General features: G+C 37.8%; 2 protein-coding genes across 3 annotated transcripts; one reads left to right on the plus strand and one right to left on the minus strand.

Moving 5' to 3' along the window:
• Window positions 1-102: 102 nt before the first annotated feature.
• rpl9 (ribosomal protein L9) lies at window positions 103-7,329 on the minus strand. 2 transcript variants are annotated; one of them, XM_036583082.1, is made up of 9 exons: window positions 7,263-7,329; window positions 6,729-6,775; window positions 6,484-6,599; window positions 5,801-5,896; window positions 5,515-5,647; window positions 2,122-2,202; window positions 837-953; window positions 613-646; window positions 103-269 (listed from the first exon to the last, which is right to left on the minus strand). In XM_036583082.1, the coding sequence occupies exons 2-7, from the start codon at window positions 6,772-6,774 to the stop codon at window positions 847-849; spliced, it is 579 nt and encodes a 192-aa protein (XP_036438975.1). In that variant the 5' UTR covers window position 6,775; window positions 7,263-7,329; the 3' UTR covers window positions 103-269; window positions 613-646; window positions 837-846. The 2 variants fall into 2 exon arrangements, with proteins under 2 accessions (XP_036438975.1, XP_036438974.1); XM_036583081.1 differs by lacking the exon at window positions 613-646.
• A 199-nt stretch (window positions 7,330-7,528) lies between these two features.
• On the plus strand, window positions 7,529-16,634 carry lias (lipoic acid synthetase). The gene is made up of 11 exons (XM_036583078.1): window positions 7,529-7,673; window positions 8,813-8,985; window positions 9,716-9,809; window positions 10,390-10,470; window positions 11,237-11,393; window positions 11,528-11,585; window positions 12,167-12,295; window positions 13,340-13,485; window positions 14,657-14,727; window positions 14,904-15,015; window positions 15,498-16,634. The coding sequence occupies exons 1-11, from the start codon at window positions 7,584-7,586 to the stop codon at window positions 15,554-15,556; spliced, it is 1,170 nt and encodes a 389-aa protein (XP_036438971.1). The 5' UTR covers window positions 7,529-7,583; the 3' UTR covers window positions 15,557-16,634.
• Window positions 16,635-16,638: the final 4 nt, after the last annotated feature.

Genomic DNA, 16,638 nt, shown 5'->3' on the forward strand with positions numbered 1-16,638 from the left:
CAGATTTAAAGACAAGAGCAAGCTTTCTGCAGGTTATCATTATGTAACTAAATGAAATTCCTGGTCCCGTATTTGCTGAAATGAAGATGCAAACAACTTCAATTGCAAGTGGTAGATGGAAAAAAAAAGTTTATTGACAGATTTTACAAGGACAGATGCTGTTAATTATCTGGCTGCTCCTCCACAGTGGTATTCTCACTGACAGATTCCATCCAGGAACTTCCAGATGTCCTTCTTCCATACAGTGGTGGCCTGCTGGATAAGCGCAGCTAATAGAGAGAAAGGAACATATTAACAGGAAATAAGATACAATAAGGTACAAGGTGGTTGGATAGGCGAGTTGATAGAGACTATGCAAACTGAAAGAGAAAGGAGGAGGGGGGGGGGGAAAAAAACAAAAAAAAACACTACATTGTCCAGTTCTAAATAAAACCTCCAAGATTAAATCTTGCAAAGTAGTAAAGTGTAGACATGCACAAAAAGTATTAAAGCTGGAAGTAGGGACAATGGTGTTAGTGATGCATGTTAGCTTTCATGTGGCTAAATTAGTCAAACTGCAAATAAACTGTTTTAATATGTCAAGGTAAAACGCCTAAACTAGGCAAAAACCACCTTATCACATAAGACTGTCAATCCCCAGAAAAATCTTGGCACACAAAGAACACAAAACAAAAACAGAACAAAGAAAAGCAAAGAGTAAAGGAGAAAAAAGAAAACTCAGCAGGTCCCACAACAGAGCAAGAGAGAACAGTGAGAAAGGGACCAAGAAAACACAAAGCGATGAAAAGAAAGTGCCATGTGTTCCAGCCCCAACAACACGACAGACCCACTCTAACCTTGTGTCCTCTACACCTCTGGATCCACTACTGTCCCCTTCTCAGACACATAGATACCGTCCAGGAACTTTCTGATATCCTTATTTTTGACTGTCGTTGCCTGCTGGATGAGGGCCGCTGAAACAAGAAACACTAGGGTGGTGAGAGACATGCACACACACAAGTAGGGGCTACATAGTCAGAAGGGTAAGCATGTTAAGTTTTTCAGAGCAAAGTAGAACACTAACACTTTGGCAACCCTGGTCCTGGAGGCCCACTGTTGTGGATATTTTAGTGCCATTTCTGTTTTCATACACCCACTTTATCTCAATAATGGGGAGGATAGTGGGCCTATAGGACTGCCCTCTTGCTGAACATAACATTGTCAAACAGGATGCTCCAGGATAGCAATGTAACTTTAGAAATACTTAGTTTCTAAACAGATCATCTGTGACCACAATGTTTACACAGCTTTATTGAAAAACTGTAAGGAACAATGACAGAAAAAAGTTTGAGATTTGATACAAGCACTATAACATGGTTGGTACAATTGAAAAAATATTGACTTCTGGCTCCTACGTAAAATGTTCACCTGCAATTAGTGACCGCAGAACACCTCATTGAACAGGTTTATGGTTCTTCATTAAAGATGCATCTACAAAAGGTATTTCTGGGCCACCCAACAATGACTGACAACAATGACCAACCATTAACAAGTATTAATCTACATTTCATTTACCGTAAAATTTCTACATAACTTATCTAAAAGCACAACGAGAGCCTTGTGCAAAGACTTACTGTGGCATTTGGAGTTAAAATGAAGCGACATTCCTTGCACTAGCAACTACTCCGAGGGTGTCCAATCTTATTCATAAAGGGCCAATATGGCTGCAGCTTTTCATTCCAACTAATCAGATCACCTGATCAGCAGTTTGAAGACTGAAACCAACCGATTAAACAAGGGGAATCAGGTGTGCTCCAGCTTGTTTTGAGGGAAAACCTGCAGCCACACTGGCCTTTTGTGCGTAAGACTGGACACTGCTGGACCAATCACTTAAATGCATGCAAAAGCTAAATACAAGACACTTAATTATCACTTGCTATTAACAGCAGCAAGTCCAGTATCAGACTAAAAGTTTTTCCATTTAAAGACAAATAGCATCTGCTGTCAATACATTGCACCATTGCACCTCCTTATTCACCATATGGCAATCTGAATAAACCAAAGAATAGGGAAAATGTATGGTCAAGATGGTGCTTCTTGCAATGCTTGGTCTTTTAGCATGAACAAAAGACAAGGTCTCACCTGAGTTTGACACCAGCTCAATATCATTACCCTCCAAAACCAGCTCGTCTTTCTGGGCTGCAGAGAGTGCGCAGTTCACACCTACAAGTCAAGAAATGCAGAAGATGGTACTGCCATCAGTAAACATCCTTCTCAAAATAATCATTACGTTCCTGGTTTTCACACATTAAAACAGACTAGATTTGGCATTTGACAGACATATTCCTAATGCAACCGAACAGGATTCACTAACATTTTAAAGCCAACATTTAACTTCTTTGTAAACGCATGCATCAAAAATTGTCTTGTATACAGCTGTGGCACCACAGAATTAAACAGTGTCATGTTTTCTATGATACTTCAACTGAAGAGTTGAAAGTTAGTGATTCCGCTAGGATTTTTCAGCAGTGCTGGCTGATCCTCAAACTGGGGGATGCGTATCAAAAGGTACTAAAAGGAAAATTTCAAAAGTAATCCTCCCAATATAAAAATCTGATGCTTACCAAAGTAACTGTTACCTGTATTATTATTATTGAGTTCACAAATGCTAGTGATAGGTTAGCCAGACCATTATTTCACAATAATAATAATAATAATAATAATAATAATAATAAATATAGCCGCAAGCGGCAATGAGCGGGTTCAAGCACGCAACAGGAGTACGGGCCCTCCTGCAGGTTTAGCCCATTAAGCCTAAAAAGACCTCAAGCTTTTGTATAATAAATCTTGGTAGAGTGAAATCTTTGAATGAATAAGCCAAAATAAAAGACAAGCTGTACAATTTTTGACATAACATGTAATTAAACAGAGTCACATGGCACCAATTGTTTATATGTTGACCTTGTAATAACATTGTAATAGCATTTTTATTGATTTTTCAGTGTTTGAGTGCTGAAGCGCCTACAAAAGCCAATCTGGACCAAAATTGGCATTCTCTATTAGAATCTCAATTTGTATAAATACTCAAAGTTTGGACATGATCAGACCAATGACTGATGAATTATATCTAATCAAGCTAAGAAAGCCATGTATGCAGGAATTTAGTGATTAATCCACATGACCCTGAGTAGAAAACTCAAAATGTTTTTGATAATTATTTACCTAGAGATGCCAAAGAATCGTTCTAGACCAATTTTGAAAAGATTGGATCAAAATCCAGAGACTAGTTCGAAAAGTATGGTTTTCAAACAGTTATCGATTACAAAAAAACTATGCAGTTTCGTAATAAACATGTATTGGCAAAACTGTCATACTGTAGTACAATAGGCTTTTGGTGAAAATGTAATAATATAGTAATAACATGTAATATGTAAATTTTTTTTAAATAGTGCCCCCAGTGGTCAAACCTTTTGAAACTCGACTGGTTGTTAGAAAGTGGCTACATATAGACACCAGTCAAGTTTCATCATGATTGGTCAATGTTAAGCCTGTCAAAAGGCCTGCTGAATGCTTATTGGCCGATGGCGACCACAAATTTCGATGTATGCAAATGTCCTTATATGGACATTTGTAGAATGGCGAGTGGATGCTGCATGCCACGTTTGAGCTTGATAGGATGTACGGCTGCAGAGAAAATGCCCTGTTTTTGTTGCTCCGCCCCCTAATTACTTATGCGCACTAAAAATCGAATGGCTACCTCAGAATGGGCTACTGACATGGCCAGTCAAGTTTGAAATTTTTTGGCTGAAGGATTCTTGAGTTACAGATTTTTCAATTAATTCTGAATTATTTTGAATTTATTCAGAAGGGTTCATTTGCATATGGCAGCCATGTTGTATGGAAAACTCAAAATGTTTTTGATAATTATTGACCTTCAGGCTCTTCTGAATTTTGACACCAAATTGAGGATCGGGTGAAAATTGTAGGACTAGTTCGCAAAAGTAGGTTTCGCTTATTTTGCAGTATTGCGAAAAATCTAAGTGGGCGGAGCTAAATAATCAAAATAGCCAAATGGTTTATTTGGACCCAAAGAATCAGGAAAAAAATATGGCTTGTCTGGCAAAAATCTAGTTTAGGAGATATAGACCCAAACGTGTTGGCCTTCGCTGTAGCGCCCCCTTGTGGCCGACTGGGCTGATTTCTTGTGCCTGAGTAGCGGGAGGGACTACTACCTATTGACCAAGTTTGGTGTCTCTAGGACTTACGGTTTGGGCTGTGCGTTCCGTTTCAGGGAAGAAAAAGAATAATAGTAATAATAATAATAATAATAATAAGAAAAATCTTGACAATTTCAATAGGGTTCAATGCATTGCATGCTTGAACCCTAATAATAATAATAATAATAATAATAATAATAATAACAACAACAACAACAACAACAACAACAACAACAACAAGGCTAGCTGGCTATGAGCGTAAACAGAGAATAACATTACAAATGTTCTTTTAAACTGTGAAATCTTGTCTAATTTACCGTTAACTAGTTAAATCTACCTTTCTCGTCTCTCTCGCTCTTTCTTAAGCCTTGGACACACTATACAACTTAAAAGTCCTGACAAATTAAAGTCATCTCACACTATCCGACCAGTTTCTACAGATTGTTTTGGGTGACAAACATTGAGGATCTCACAACTTATTGTTGAACCGAACTCAAACATGCAAGAACTCACTCGTCCTCCTGTTACTACGCAATGCAAATAAAACCCAGAGCAGCTTGCTGCTACTCTTTTCATTGCTGTTTGCGCCGAGTGGCAAAGCAACAGGTAAACATAATTAAGTGAAGATAATGGATGTAAAGATGTGATCCGTCTGTTGTCAGGAGTTTTAGCTATACATAAACTGAGTGACCTTTCACTGTTTTTACTTGCTGTAATTACTACTTTCGTACCATAAATTTTCATTGGCTGTTAAAGGAGCCGATTGAGTCACTGACCAGTATACGCTACTAGATTATGATTATGTTTGATATCATACTGGTCTGAAATTCAATCAGGAGACAATAAATCTCAGTCTGTGACTCTCACACTACTCAATTTACTCTCCCAACTCTCTCTCTCTCTCTCGGGTGCTTAGACATAGAAGGACCGGGCAGGGTGTCCCCACGTCTCCATCTCCTTTACCCATCATTCCTAATTGCAAGCCCTGTGCCGAGTATATATACACACATACATAGCAGAAACACTTGCATATACAAAACTGATTATATAACTACACAATGGAGCTTCTCCAGCATTGTTTGCTAGTGCAAATCACTTTATTAACAAGCTATCAGAGCAGTTCAGACAGACGTATACCCAAACATCCAGCCTTAAAATGCCAGACTCAAACATGGGGGCAGAATAAAACCTACAGAGATTGAAAATTTTTTTCCTTTTGTTTTAAAACAAGCTAGATGACAGCAGTGACCAATCACCAGGCACCTTTCAGTACAGCAGGTTTAACAGACAAAAGTCAGCTAGCAAGCACACAAAGTACCTGGCCTCATGCGGACACGGCGAATGTACTTCTCTCCCAGGAAGTTTCTGATCTCCACCAGTGTGCCGCTTTCCTGAATCACCACGTTGATGGGGAAATGGGCGTACACCGATCGCATCTTGTACCTGAAGCCCTAGACATGCCAAACATGACACTACTGAGTACAGCCCAGCATTTACAAACTTCAGTAAAAAAAAAAATCCACACCACTGAGACTTTGCATCACAATAACAGTGGCTCTGCCCAGCCTTAACATATTGATATAACCCATATATGATGTACCTACCAAAGTTACACCCTTAATCATGTTCTGAACATGGCTGCAGATGGTTCTGACAGTGGCCAGCTCCTTTCTGTTGCCCCACCATTTGTCCACACGCAGCTACACAGAGGAGAAAAAAATAGCTACATAAACTCTGCATGTTTAAATCATGACATGACTTGTATAGGATCTGATTGACTTTGGACAATTTCCATTATTAATTCACTTAAATGCATCACCAGTGTGCCCACCCAAAAAAACACTTTCATGCAGTCAAGGGAAAACAGACTGGGATCCCTCCTCATAGGCTATTTTAGTGTCTTTAGTCTGAATGAACCAGACATGTCTGTCTAAACACAAGCCTCCATTGTAAAAATAATTTACTTCCATCTCTGTTAGACAGAAACACAGGCAATTAACCTACCAAGGCCAGATGCATCTGACCGTCCATGAAAAGTTGCATGGACAAATCAGAAACGCACCTGATCTTGGACCACATATAAATGTGACTCCAAACTAATCTGGAAATATCAGATTTGCATATCCTTACAGTTTGAGACATCAGGTATTTCACATTAAGCCAAAAATTACATTTGTGCCACTTCATTTAGGCAACGTTAACGCAGCCACAGCAATTAAACACTTGCATTCTCTATTTGTGTTTCAAACAACAGCACCGTTTCCAGTGGACCAGACAGACGCTTTACCTTCTTCTGCTTCTTGCCGAGCAGACGGAGCTCCAGGTTAATATGGTTGAACTCCCGGCGGAGAGTTCCGCGGGGTCCCTTCACGGTGACGGTGCGTCCCTTAAGGGACACATCGACTGCAGGGACGAAGGAAGACAATATAGCTTAAGACAACCAGCAAACAGAACTATCAACCTGAGAATTGGACAGTAACGTTACTTAAACTGCAACAAACCAAGTTAGCAGCACATGGGCGTTTGGCATACCTTTGTCGGGGATGTCCACCGTCTGGCTACTGAGAATGGTCTTCATTCTGTACAGAAGGGCATGACCGTCACGACAGATTCAACTTCAATTTCAAAACGACCTTTAATTTATACATGTAGCTAGCTAGAGACTAGTACATTAAGGCATACGCATGCCGGTAGCATAGCTGTGCCCGCTAATGGAGCCGAATTAAACGAGCGGTTTACCAGAAATTACAACTCTACTTCTCTTCACTTTGAGCAGGTGTTAAATAACAAAAAATTAAATCTATGAATCAATAGTCCTCCCATTATAACATATTATAAATACTTAAAGGACAACTAGCTAAAAGCTAACAAATAAACACAGACAGGCCGAGTACTCGGGTTTCTCCATCTGAGCTAAATTGGGCTATGCAGTCAAAATATACATATTAATGCTTCAACTGACACTTAGATAATATCCAATACGCCCGACAACACTGTGAGATGGGACATTAAAGAGGATTACAGTGGATTGAAAACTGTCAGAGTCAGGATGCGCCATGTTCTTACCTCGCCGATAAAGGAGGAAAGGAAAGAGGAGAGACGTCATGACGCAATTGTAGCACTTACGTGCTGACATCATTACTAAGCCTTTAGGCGCGACTGATTGATTATCGAGAATATGAAAAGCGTTTGAAGCGAAGTGAACATTATCTGGATGTCTGAATAAAAAAAAACAGAAATAATTAGTGAATTAAAATAGATTAGTATTAATAATATCTAATATATCAAAATAAGGATCCAGTAAAGTGTGGGCTAAAGGGTTAAAGTTGACAAGGGTTGTTTAATCGATGGCAGATGACGGACTAACGTTAGCTTCCTGAAGAAGTCATGGCGATGATCAACAGAAGTTGTTTTGCTGCTGGTCGTTTGTGCGGTAGCCATATTCTGTTGTCACACAAATGCATTGAAAGGTCACATGTAAGTCGTTTTATTAAATACACGTGCTAGACATACTTGTGTATGATTGTGAGTGTGTATTGCGTATGTCAGTGTTTAGCTCTCGCCACCTAGTGATTTTTCAACTAACAGGCCGCCCTAACGTTGTCAATAACTTACTACTAGTATAAAGGCAACTGTTACCGACAAGTTAACTAGCTAAATAAGGTTAGCTTCTCTAATTTTGTGTTCAAGTAATTTTGCGCGCTTTTAAGGCAAGTCAGTCAGTGTTTCACGCCTTATTAAGAATAAAATGTTCAGTTACATTTCATTGCTTTTTCTGATACGCTTAGTAACTTAACTAGAGTCTATAAGTGCAGGGAACGAATTGCATTGCCTCTAATAGACTAATGTTGCTACATAAAGACAAGTGATTTGCTAAGTCCGTTAGGGTGAATTCAAAGTAATGTGAGAGGTATTGGGTAATGTTGCACACACAGCACACACCTTCAATGCTAAAGCTATTCATTCATTTAGTTTGTCTTTAATAATCGTTTCCCGCTTAGTGAACCTTTTTACAGTATTTCCTTTTGCTCTTTTAGAAAGAATGGACTAAGCATCAGTTGTATGTATATATATATAGATATATGTGTGTGTGTGTGTGTGTATATATATATATATATATATATATATATATATATATATATACATATATATATGTAGCATAGATATATATTTATTTTAGTTTTATAGAAGTAGTATATCACGGCATATTCTTTTTGTACACTTTTTCATACAATCCATCAGACTGCTGGTGTTAATAATACGCTTACGACAGTTTTCTTGAACATTTTTGAGAATATCTTGCAATGTTATAGAATAGAAGTTTAAGATTAAACTTTACTAGACTTAACATAATTCATGTTTCAACTCCTTAATGATCTCGTAATTACGGTTTGGAACTTTTTTGTTTACTATAGGACTTAATGGGAATTTTTTTTTCTTTTCACAAACATAATTAATTTTTCTCATAGAGAAAATACTGTTATACCAGGAGTTCCTAATATGGACATGCTGCCAACTACTTAAGAAGCCTATACATGAATCTACACTAACTGTTAATTCAAGTCAAACATATGTCTTATGATGGCTCTTTATGTGGTAATTATATTTGTTCACAGGTGCACACCAGTCGTCTGACCACAGCACCTAGCACATCGGCTACGCTGCAAGACAGAAAGAAAGAGATTAAAGAAGATGGTCTGGATCTGCAGGACTTCATATCAGGAGAGCTTTCAGAGAAAAGCAAGTGGGAAGAATACAGGGGCAACCTGAAACGACAAAAGGGAGAGCGGTGAGTCAGTTAAGTGTCTAAATACATGTATTTTCAGACATAACACACAGTGTCGGCACTGTTTAGGAGCAATCTAATTAAAGATCTGATATTTAGTGCAACTCTAAAACTAAGTAAAACCGAATAAAACCTTCATTACTATAATAACCAAGCAAATTAAGAATGGTCTTAAACTTACATCTCACCATTGGCCAGATTGCAAAGAGATTGCAAGTTTGATCCCTGCCAGTGCCACAGCCATCTGTGACTGGTCCAAGAGACCAAGAGAGTTTGGTGCACTGTGTGAGGGGAGAAGACCTAGCTAATTGGTGGAATTGGCCACAACTAAAAGAAAAGAAAGGAAAACAACTAAAAGAATAATATTGAATGTACAATGCTACTTCTCATTTTTTAGTGTAGGACTGGGTTGAAACTTGGTTAGGAAACCTGGGCCTGTATTCATTAAGCTTCTCGTAGTAGGAGGGATGGTCTGGGATTGGTTCCTATTGTTAAGGTTGTTAATTCATAACTTAATTTATTCATGTTTTATTACACGTTTTATACATTTACAAAGAATCTGAATAAAGGAGTTCAAAACTTCACTTTTGTCCAATTATCTGCAGATTACCCATATCCAAAACAAATTAGTAAAACTAACTAAATAAAGGACACAGGAAAATACAGTTATTTGTCCTACACTGATGCTGACTTTAAGACCAGTAAAATGTGGTTTAAATATTATATATTGCAGACTCAGGTTACCACCATGGCTGAAGACAGAGATTCCTATTGGGAAAAACTACAACCAATTGAAGAATACTCTCAGAGAGTTGAACCTACACACTGTAAGTATCTAAAATCAAAAATGTGGGTTATGGTGTATTTGAGGAGGTACTGCAATTTGAAACCAACAAGATTTGTAATTGTAAACCAGTACAAAGCTGTATGTAGTTTTGTTGAAGTCTTACAGTAATTTTTGAGTGAGTGATCTTCAACCAAAGCTCCTTTAGAAATAGTCCCGTTTCAGTCGACCTCAGGACAAAGTAATAACAAAATCTGCTAATAGACGTGGCTGTGTGCTGTGTTGTCATTGTTATTGAGTGTGGCATCTGTCGTCCAATGCCTGTGAACACTGGAGCTAACTGTGGTAATTGGGTAAAGTTTATACAGGCACTTTGTTCTGAACCTCTTCTGGTAGAACTAATTCTGTTTGAATAGTTCTTTAGTTCTTCCCTGCTTCCCCATGCTGTTGGGAAAAGTTTTGGTTGCTCTTTTGTGCCCTCATCTTTTATTCCTATTGCCATCATGAGGGATTTACACAAAGCTGCTTTATGTCTGCTTTAAAAAGTGCATTTTAAATCAATTAAAATCAAGCTTAATTGTATCCATTCCTAATTTTGGTTGTAATATTGCTGTGTTTTGCAGGTGTGTGAAGAGGCCAGGTGTCCAAACATTGGAGAGTGTTGGGGTGGTGGAGAGCATGCTACAGCCACTGCAACCATCATGGTTAGTATGCAAGTGTGCCCAATATACAATATCAAGCACACAATTGACAATTGCATGCTGGATTTTAATGCATTTTACATGTACGTTACTTAAGTAGGAGAACTACTACCATAATGGTATTTCAGGGTTCAAAAACATAGTTGAAATCATTGGGAATATCTGACAAAAATTGCATAAATAGTATGTAACCTTTAGCTCAAATACCACAAAAAATGTTTCTTAATTTTGTTCAGGCTACTATACATGTGCATATCTTCACAAAAAATGTTTTTCTTGCTCATGGCTTCACCAACAAGGCAAGTGACTTTTTTGGGACATCCCACCATGTTTAGCATTACAATCTTTTCATGTTTAATCCAGCGTGTCCCTCCTACTTTATAATGTCTGTGTATAATAGTGTTAATAAAGAAAGTAATAGTAATAGTATTAATAAAGAAAGACATCCAAGTGAGATTAAACAAGTTTGAAAATCTGCTCAATTTTAGCTTACATTACTTAAATAAACCAGCTGACCACCACTCAAACTAGAACTTTAGCTTTAAAAACTGTTGTGCTTGTCATTTTAACAAGACAAAAAACAAATATAGTAACAACTAATAGCTAGTCAGCTTCCTCAGGTATGCACATTCTCTGACATTCTAAAAAAAAACAGAAAACGGCATAGTCTTGGCTACTTACTTAGAAAGACCATCTTGGTTACAAAAGTTGCATAAAAATGTCATCTCTCTTTCTTTCTCTCTTTCTTTCTTTACTATACTCTGTATAGTTGATGGGAGACACATGTACACGCGGCTGCAGGTTTTGTTCTGTAAAGACAGCAAGAAAGCCTCCTCCTCTGGACCCTGATGAGCCATACAACACTGCTAAAGCAATTGCTGCGTGGGGGCTGGACTATGTGGTGCTCACTTCAGTGGACCGAGATGGTGAGCACACACACAAACACTGCTTTACTTGATTGCAGTGGGAAAATAACTGATTAGTTCTGTTATTTGATTGGTTAATATGTATATATATATATATATATATACACATATGTGTGTTTATATTTCTTTAACAGATCTTGCTGATGGTGGTGCGGAACACTTTGCAAAGACTGTTTCCAATCTCAAAAAGAGGTAAAAAGCTCTGGTTTTAGTTGATATCATACCTTTTTAGAATTAAAAAAAACAAAGGGCCTGCGATGTTAGGACCAGCAAAATGCCCCAGCTACATATTTCTTTTTAGCCATTTGTGTTGGTCATTCTCTAGTGGATCCTGAAAAAAATGAATGCATGTGCCACAGAAACATTACTTAATTGCTCAATTAAGTTACTGGGAGTTTGTGTGTGTACAGTTAAAATAAACATGATGTCAGATGAGGAGGACACTGATATTGAGAGAGCAGCAGACCCTGATACTCTTGTACCAGCACAACACATTATAACATGGTAGCACCATGTCAGTGTCACTCCTGTGTTGCGAATGGTCCACCGGCCAAATAATAACTGGTCAGACGTGGTCCTATTGTAGTCCGTTTGCATTGATGGATGATAAATTATGCAGCAATAGAGTTTAAAAAAATGAAGTTTACTTATACAGGGCACTTATGGTGGATATACCTGATAAAATGACAAATTCTAATTTTTCAAAAAAATTAGTGTCTATGTGAAATGAAAACAGATTTCTCACAGCCTGTAATTAATATATCTTCCTACAGGAACCCCACTATCCTGGTAGAGTGTCTGACCCCTGATTTCCGTGGTGACCTCTCAGCAGTGGAGAAGATTGCTCTCTCAGGCCTAGACGTTTATGCCCACAACGTAGAGACAGTGAGAGAACTGCAGAGGTCAGTGCAATATAGAGCCTCAGAATACCTTCTTTTTTTCAGCCTGTGTACGAGTATGTGTTTTTTGGTACTTGCTGATACCGATGCTGATACCATAATGAGTAACCTACTTGGAATTAAGTAGTTAATGTAAATGAGTGCATTGTGCCTTAGCAAATCCAGCTGATTTTAATTGAAGTGCATTAGCTAACTATGTTGAATCGAGTAGCGTTACAGTGGAGAAGAGTGGCTTTTGACAAGTAGGAGTGCAACTAAATGAGCATAATAGTGGGCCAATACCAGTAGTTATTGATGCATCCCTAGTAGAGACTGTATTTACACTTGACTGTTTCATAGATTTGGACCAGATAGCTATCTGATCTGTGAAAAAGTGAGTGTAAATGCAACAAAGATATATTGGAGACAGACTGCTATTAGCTCAAACATTTCAGAAGATACGCAGTTGACACAGTTGGACCAAGTCTAGAACTACCTATTTATTTAAACCACATACATAATCTTTACTCCTCCAAAATGGAACTAGGTCAGTGTTGTACACAGTTATTCATTATTTTCAGTGTACTTGTAAGTACTTGGACTAGTGTGTCATCGAATTTTAGATCATAAGTTCACAAAGCTGGAGCAAGATGTAATGGCAGTGGCTCTATTTTGCTATTTGCACTTAAAATTGTCATGTTGTAGTGTAGTCATGTTTCTTAAATCGTTAAAAAATATGTCCACAAGGTGGCACTCCCAGTGAAAATTCCAGAAAAAAAATCCACAGCAGCTTCTCGCTTTGTTTGCGTACTGCAGTACCTGCTGTTTCCACCAGGTGGCAGAAATATTTCAACTAATTGAGTCACGTTTAAATCCAGGAATTTGTTGAAGTGGTTTTTCCGCTTTTCTAATTGAATGAACTGTATTTTAGAGTTTTAGCATCATCATGAAAGTACAGTCAAAAATTAATCACTGTTTAGTATCTGAAACTGAAAACATTCTTAATGTGTCTTTTGGTTATCAGCACTCTGTTGTTAAACTGTTGCTAATATTCATTTTGACTTTTAGGTATGTGCGGGACCCACGAGCAAACTTTGACCAGTCGCTCAGTGTGCTACGACATGCCAAGAAAGTAAAACCAAGTGTGCTCACTAAAACCTCCATCATGCTTGGGCTGGGAGAGACAGATGCACAGTTGCACTCGACTATGAAAGGTATATACACACTGCCCACCAAACATGGGGCAGCTGACCCAGTTTAAATTCATTTCATTACCATAATTCCATAACCGTAACTCATTTTTAATATTTTCTTTCTATATATCTGAAAGGCCCTCCCAGTAGTTTGTCAAGTTTTGTTCCTGCTTAATATCAGCTTGATCACCACTACATAAATAGATGTTTTCCATCCATAGAAATGTGTGTGTGCACGTATGTATGTGCACATATGACATCATCATAAGAACATACACAAATGCACAGAAGTTTCACAGCAGTATGTCACGCAAACAGATGTTGACTTTTTTAAATCCCCCTTTAGTTTTACAGTTTCCTTGTGTTACTTTTGATTGTTTTCTATGTTAGCTTATGATATTTTCTGTTTATGAACCTAGCAACATAACGCAACATAAAACTGAGAAAAGCACCATATGAATATAAATTATCAGTAGTAGCAGTAGTAGTATTAGAAATAGCTTATCGGCATTGACCAGACATGAGGAAACGGGTATGGGATCCCCTCCTGCACAGGGCTTTTATTCTGACACACTATGTCACGCTTTGTATGTCAAGATGCAAAACACACAGGAGTGCTTTGAAAAGTATTTGCAAAGAAACAAGTTTTATCTTAAACAAGTCTGTCTGTAATGTGATCATTCATATTTATCAGCTGTATGTAGAGATTTCAGTTTCATTAATAAAAACAGAAAAAAGTGAGAATTGGATGTGTATATGATGTGTATTGTAAGGATCCCTTCCTTCCTTCTGCTCAATGAACTGGGATAGGCTCCAGCTCCCCCCGCGACCCAGAAGAATAAGCGGCGTGTGTGTGTGTGTGTGTATGTAAGGAGCCTTGACTTAGTAAGGTATGAATTCAGGATTCAAGAAGAGAAAAAAAATCATATTGGTACTCAGTATTGGCTGATATCCATTTCCTGAGTTCCTGTGGTTTAGTAGAGTGATTGAGTAGTTTGAGTCTACTAGTCTAGGCCAAGTGCTTATTTTAAAACTTGGTATTTTTTAAATAAAATGTATTTGTATCGTTACTCACAGTTTCAATATCAGTATCAGAAAAGAAAAAGTGATACAGTCCTATCGCTAATAATTGTTGTTGCTGTTGTTATTGTTATTACTATTATTATTATTACCGTTGTTGTTGTATTTTCAGAGTTAAGGGACTCTGGAGTAGACTGCCTGACCTTGGGCCAGTACATGCAGCCAACCAAACGACATCTGAAGGTACTTGTCCTTTACTATATCTGCCGTTTACACTACTTACATTAGCATCAGAGCTACTGTCTCCTGATTTACAGTTGATCTGTACTGACGTTTGGGTTTGTATATATTGTATTGATGTGCTAATGTTGTACTGATATTACATTGATTTTGAAAATCAATGTTTCTATTTTGTGTAGGTGGAGGAGTATGTCACTCCTGAACAGTTTGCTTACTGGGAGAAGATGGGTCAGGAAATGGGCTTTGTCTACACAGCGAGTGGACCTTTAGTGCGCTCTTCTTACAAAGCAGGTGACTCCCATCAGACTGAACATGAGGGTTACATATCCCTGCTGTCCTAATAAAACAGTCTATTTCCAAACTGTTAACTTTACAAGAGACTTTCTAAACTTTTTACATTTTATTCCAAGTAATTTCTATTGGTACACAGTTTGAATGCTAGCTGCTAAAAATTGAGATGCCTGGTTTTGATATAACAGCAGTAAAGTGAGCAGTTAAGGTGACATCAAATATGCCAGATACACTCTCTTCTCCGTTATAACCAGCTATGGCCTGTATGTGCCTGTCTGTTTCTAGGGTGCTAGCTATTTAGCACCAGGATCAGTTTACACTAATAAGATCATTCATTTTCATTTCAGCTGTGCACAGTCGAATCTTTTTCGCGGTAAAAAAAAAAACAACTGCACTGAAGCAGAAAACCACAAATCTGGCAATTCTGCTCTTGCACCTCTTTGAGTTTATTTTCTGTCTTTTTCTGTCCTGCTTTTGTTCAGGTGAGTTCTTCCTAAAGAACCTGCTGAAAAACAGGAAGACGGAAGAAACATCGGAATAAAGATCAAACTGGTCTCCCACCATCTCTTCTTCTTCTCTCTGTCAGTACATCTTACAGCACTACATGACATTTACATTACTTCAGCTGCTTAATCCATTATGTTTCCTTTGGGAAGCCACTATAGACAGGAAGGCATTTGGCAGTAATGAACTGTGGGTAATGTAGTCTTCTGGCTCAGAGAAAGTATGGGATAGTCATTGAACAACTGTGGAGTGGAGAACTTGTTGAAGGAACTTGCTGTACATAAGTCTGAAGTTTAGACTTATCTGTTAAAAGGGGAAACATGCTTGTGTCTTCTTAGTGGAGTAGCACAACACACAAGCCACAAGATCTACTTATGTAATAGATAGTTAATAAAAGTAAACAAAGGCGTTCAGAGTGGTTTGATATGAATTGCTCCATTATAGAGAAACAGTCAGAATTGTTCACAGTGGTGGTGATGCAAACCAGACATCTGAAGCCTTTAATGCCTCTAAAAGCTTCTTCACAGAAAGTTATTACATGAAATCGTTGTGAAAACACTACCTGATGTCTCAAACATTATTATAACATAGTTTGATTGAGGTTGTGGCCTAAAATGTTTTAGAAAATCCATTCAGAGAGGTATATACAGAGCTTTGTAAGGCAAAATGGTCCCCAAAAACAACTTAGTTTTTCTGATTTACCACTAATTTACCATCAACTTTTCAGATAAAAACATAGGTTTAGGTGGTACTTGTAGATGTAGGTTCACTTGCGGTTTTAGTAAAACTAAATGCCTTTGCGTTATAGACAGTGAGACTTCTGGTTCTTATTATCACCACTGTAAAGAAACGAATATCCACAAATTTGTAGTCTACAATGAACCATTTCAAATCACACCACCCTGAAAAACTTTTTGAAAATACAGAAATTTGGTGGTGGAATTGAAAATTAGTGGAATTCCATTTTAAGACAATTACAAATTAATATTTGAAATAATGAAGGTACAAAGACCATGTTGTTGCAGTGTAATCTGTGTAAAATTAAATATAACTGCAATGTTTATAATGTATTAAACAGCTAATAAAATGATGTTTTTCATTTTTGAAAAATAACAGACA

Source organism: Colossoma macropomum, unplaced genomic scaffold (genome assembly GCF_904425465.1).
Source record: "Colossoma macropomum unplaced genomic scaffold, Colossoma_macropomum, whole genome shotgun sequence".
In the NCBI taxonomy this organism is placed as follows: Eukaryota; Metazoa; Chordata; class Actinopteri; order Characiformes; family Serrasalmidae; genus Colossoma; species Colossoma macropomum.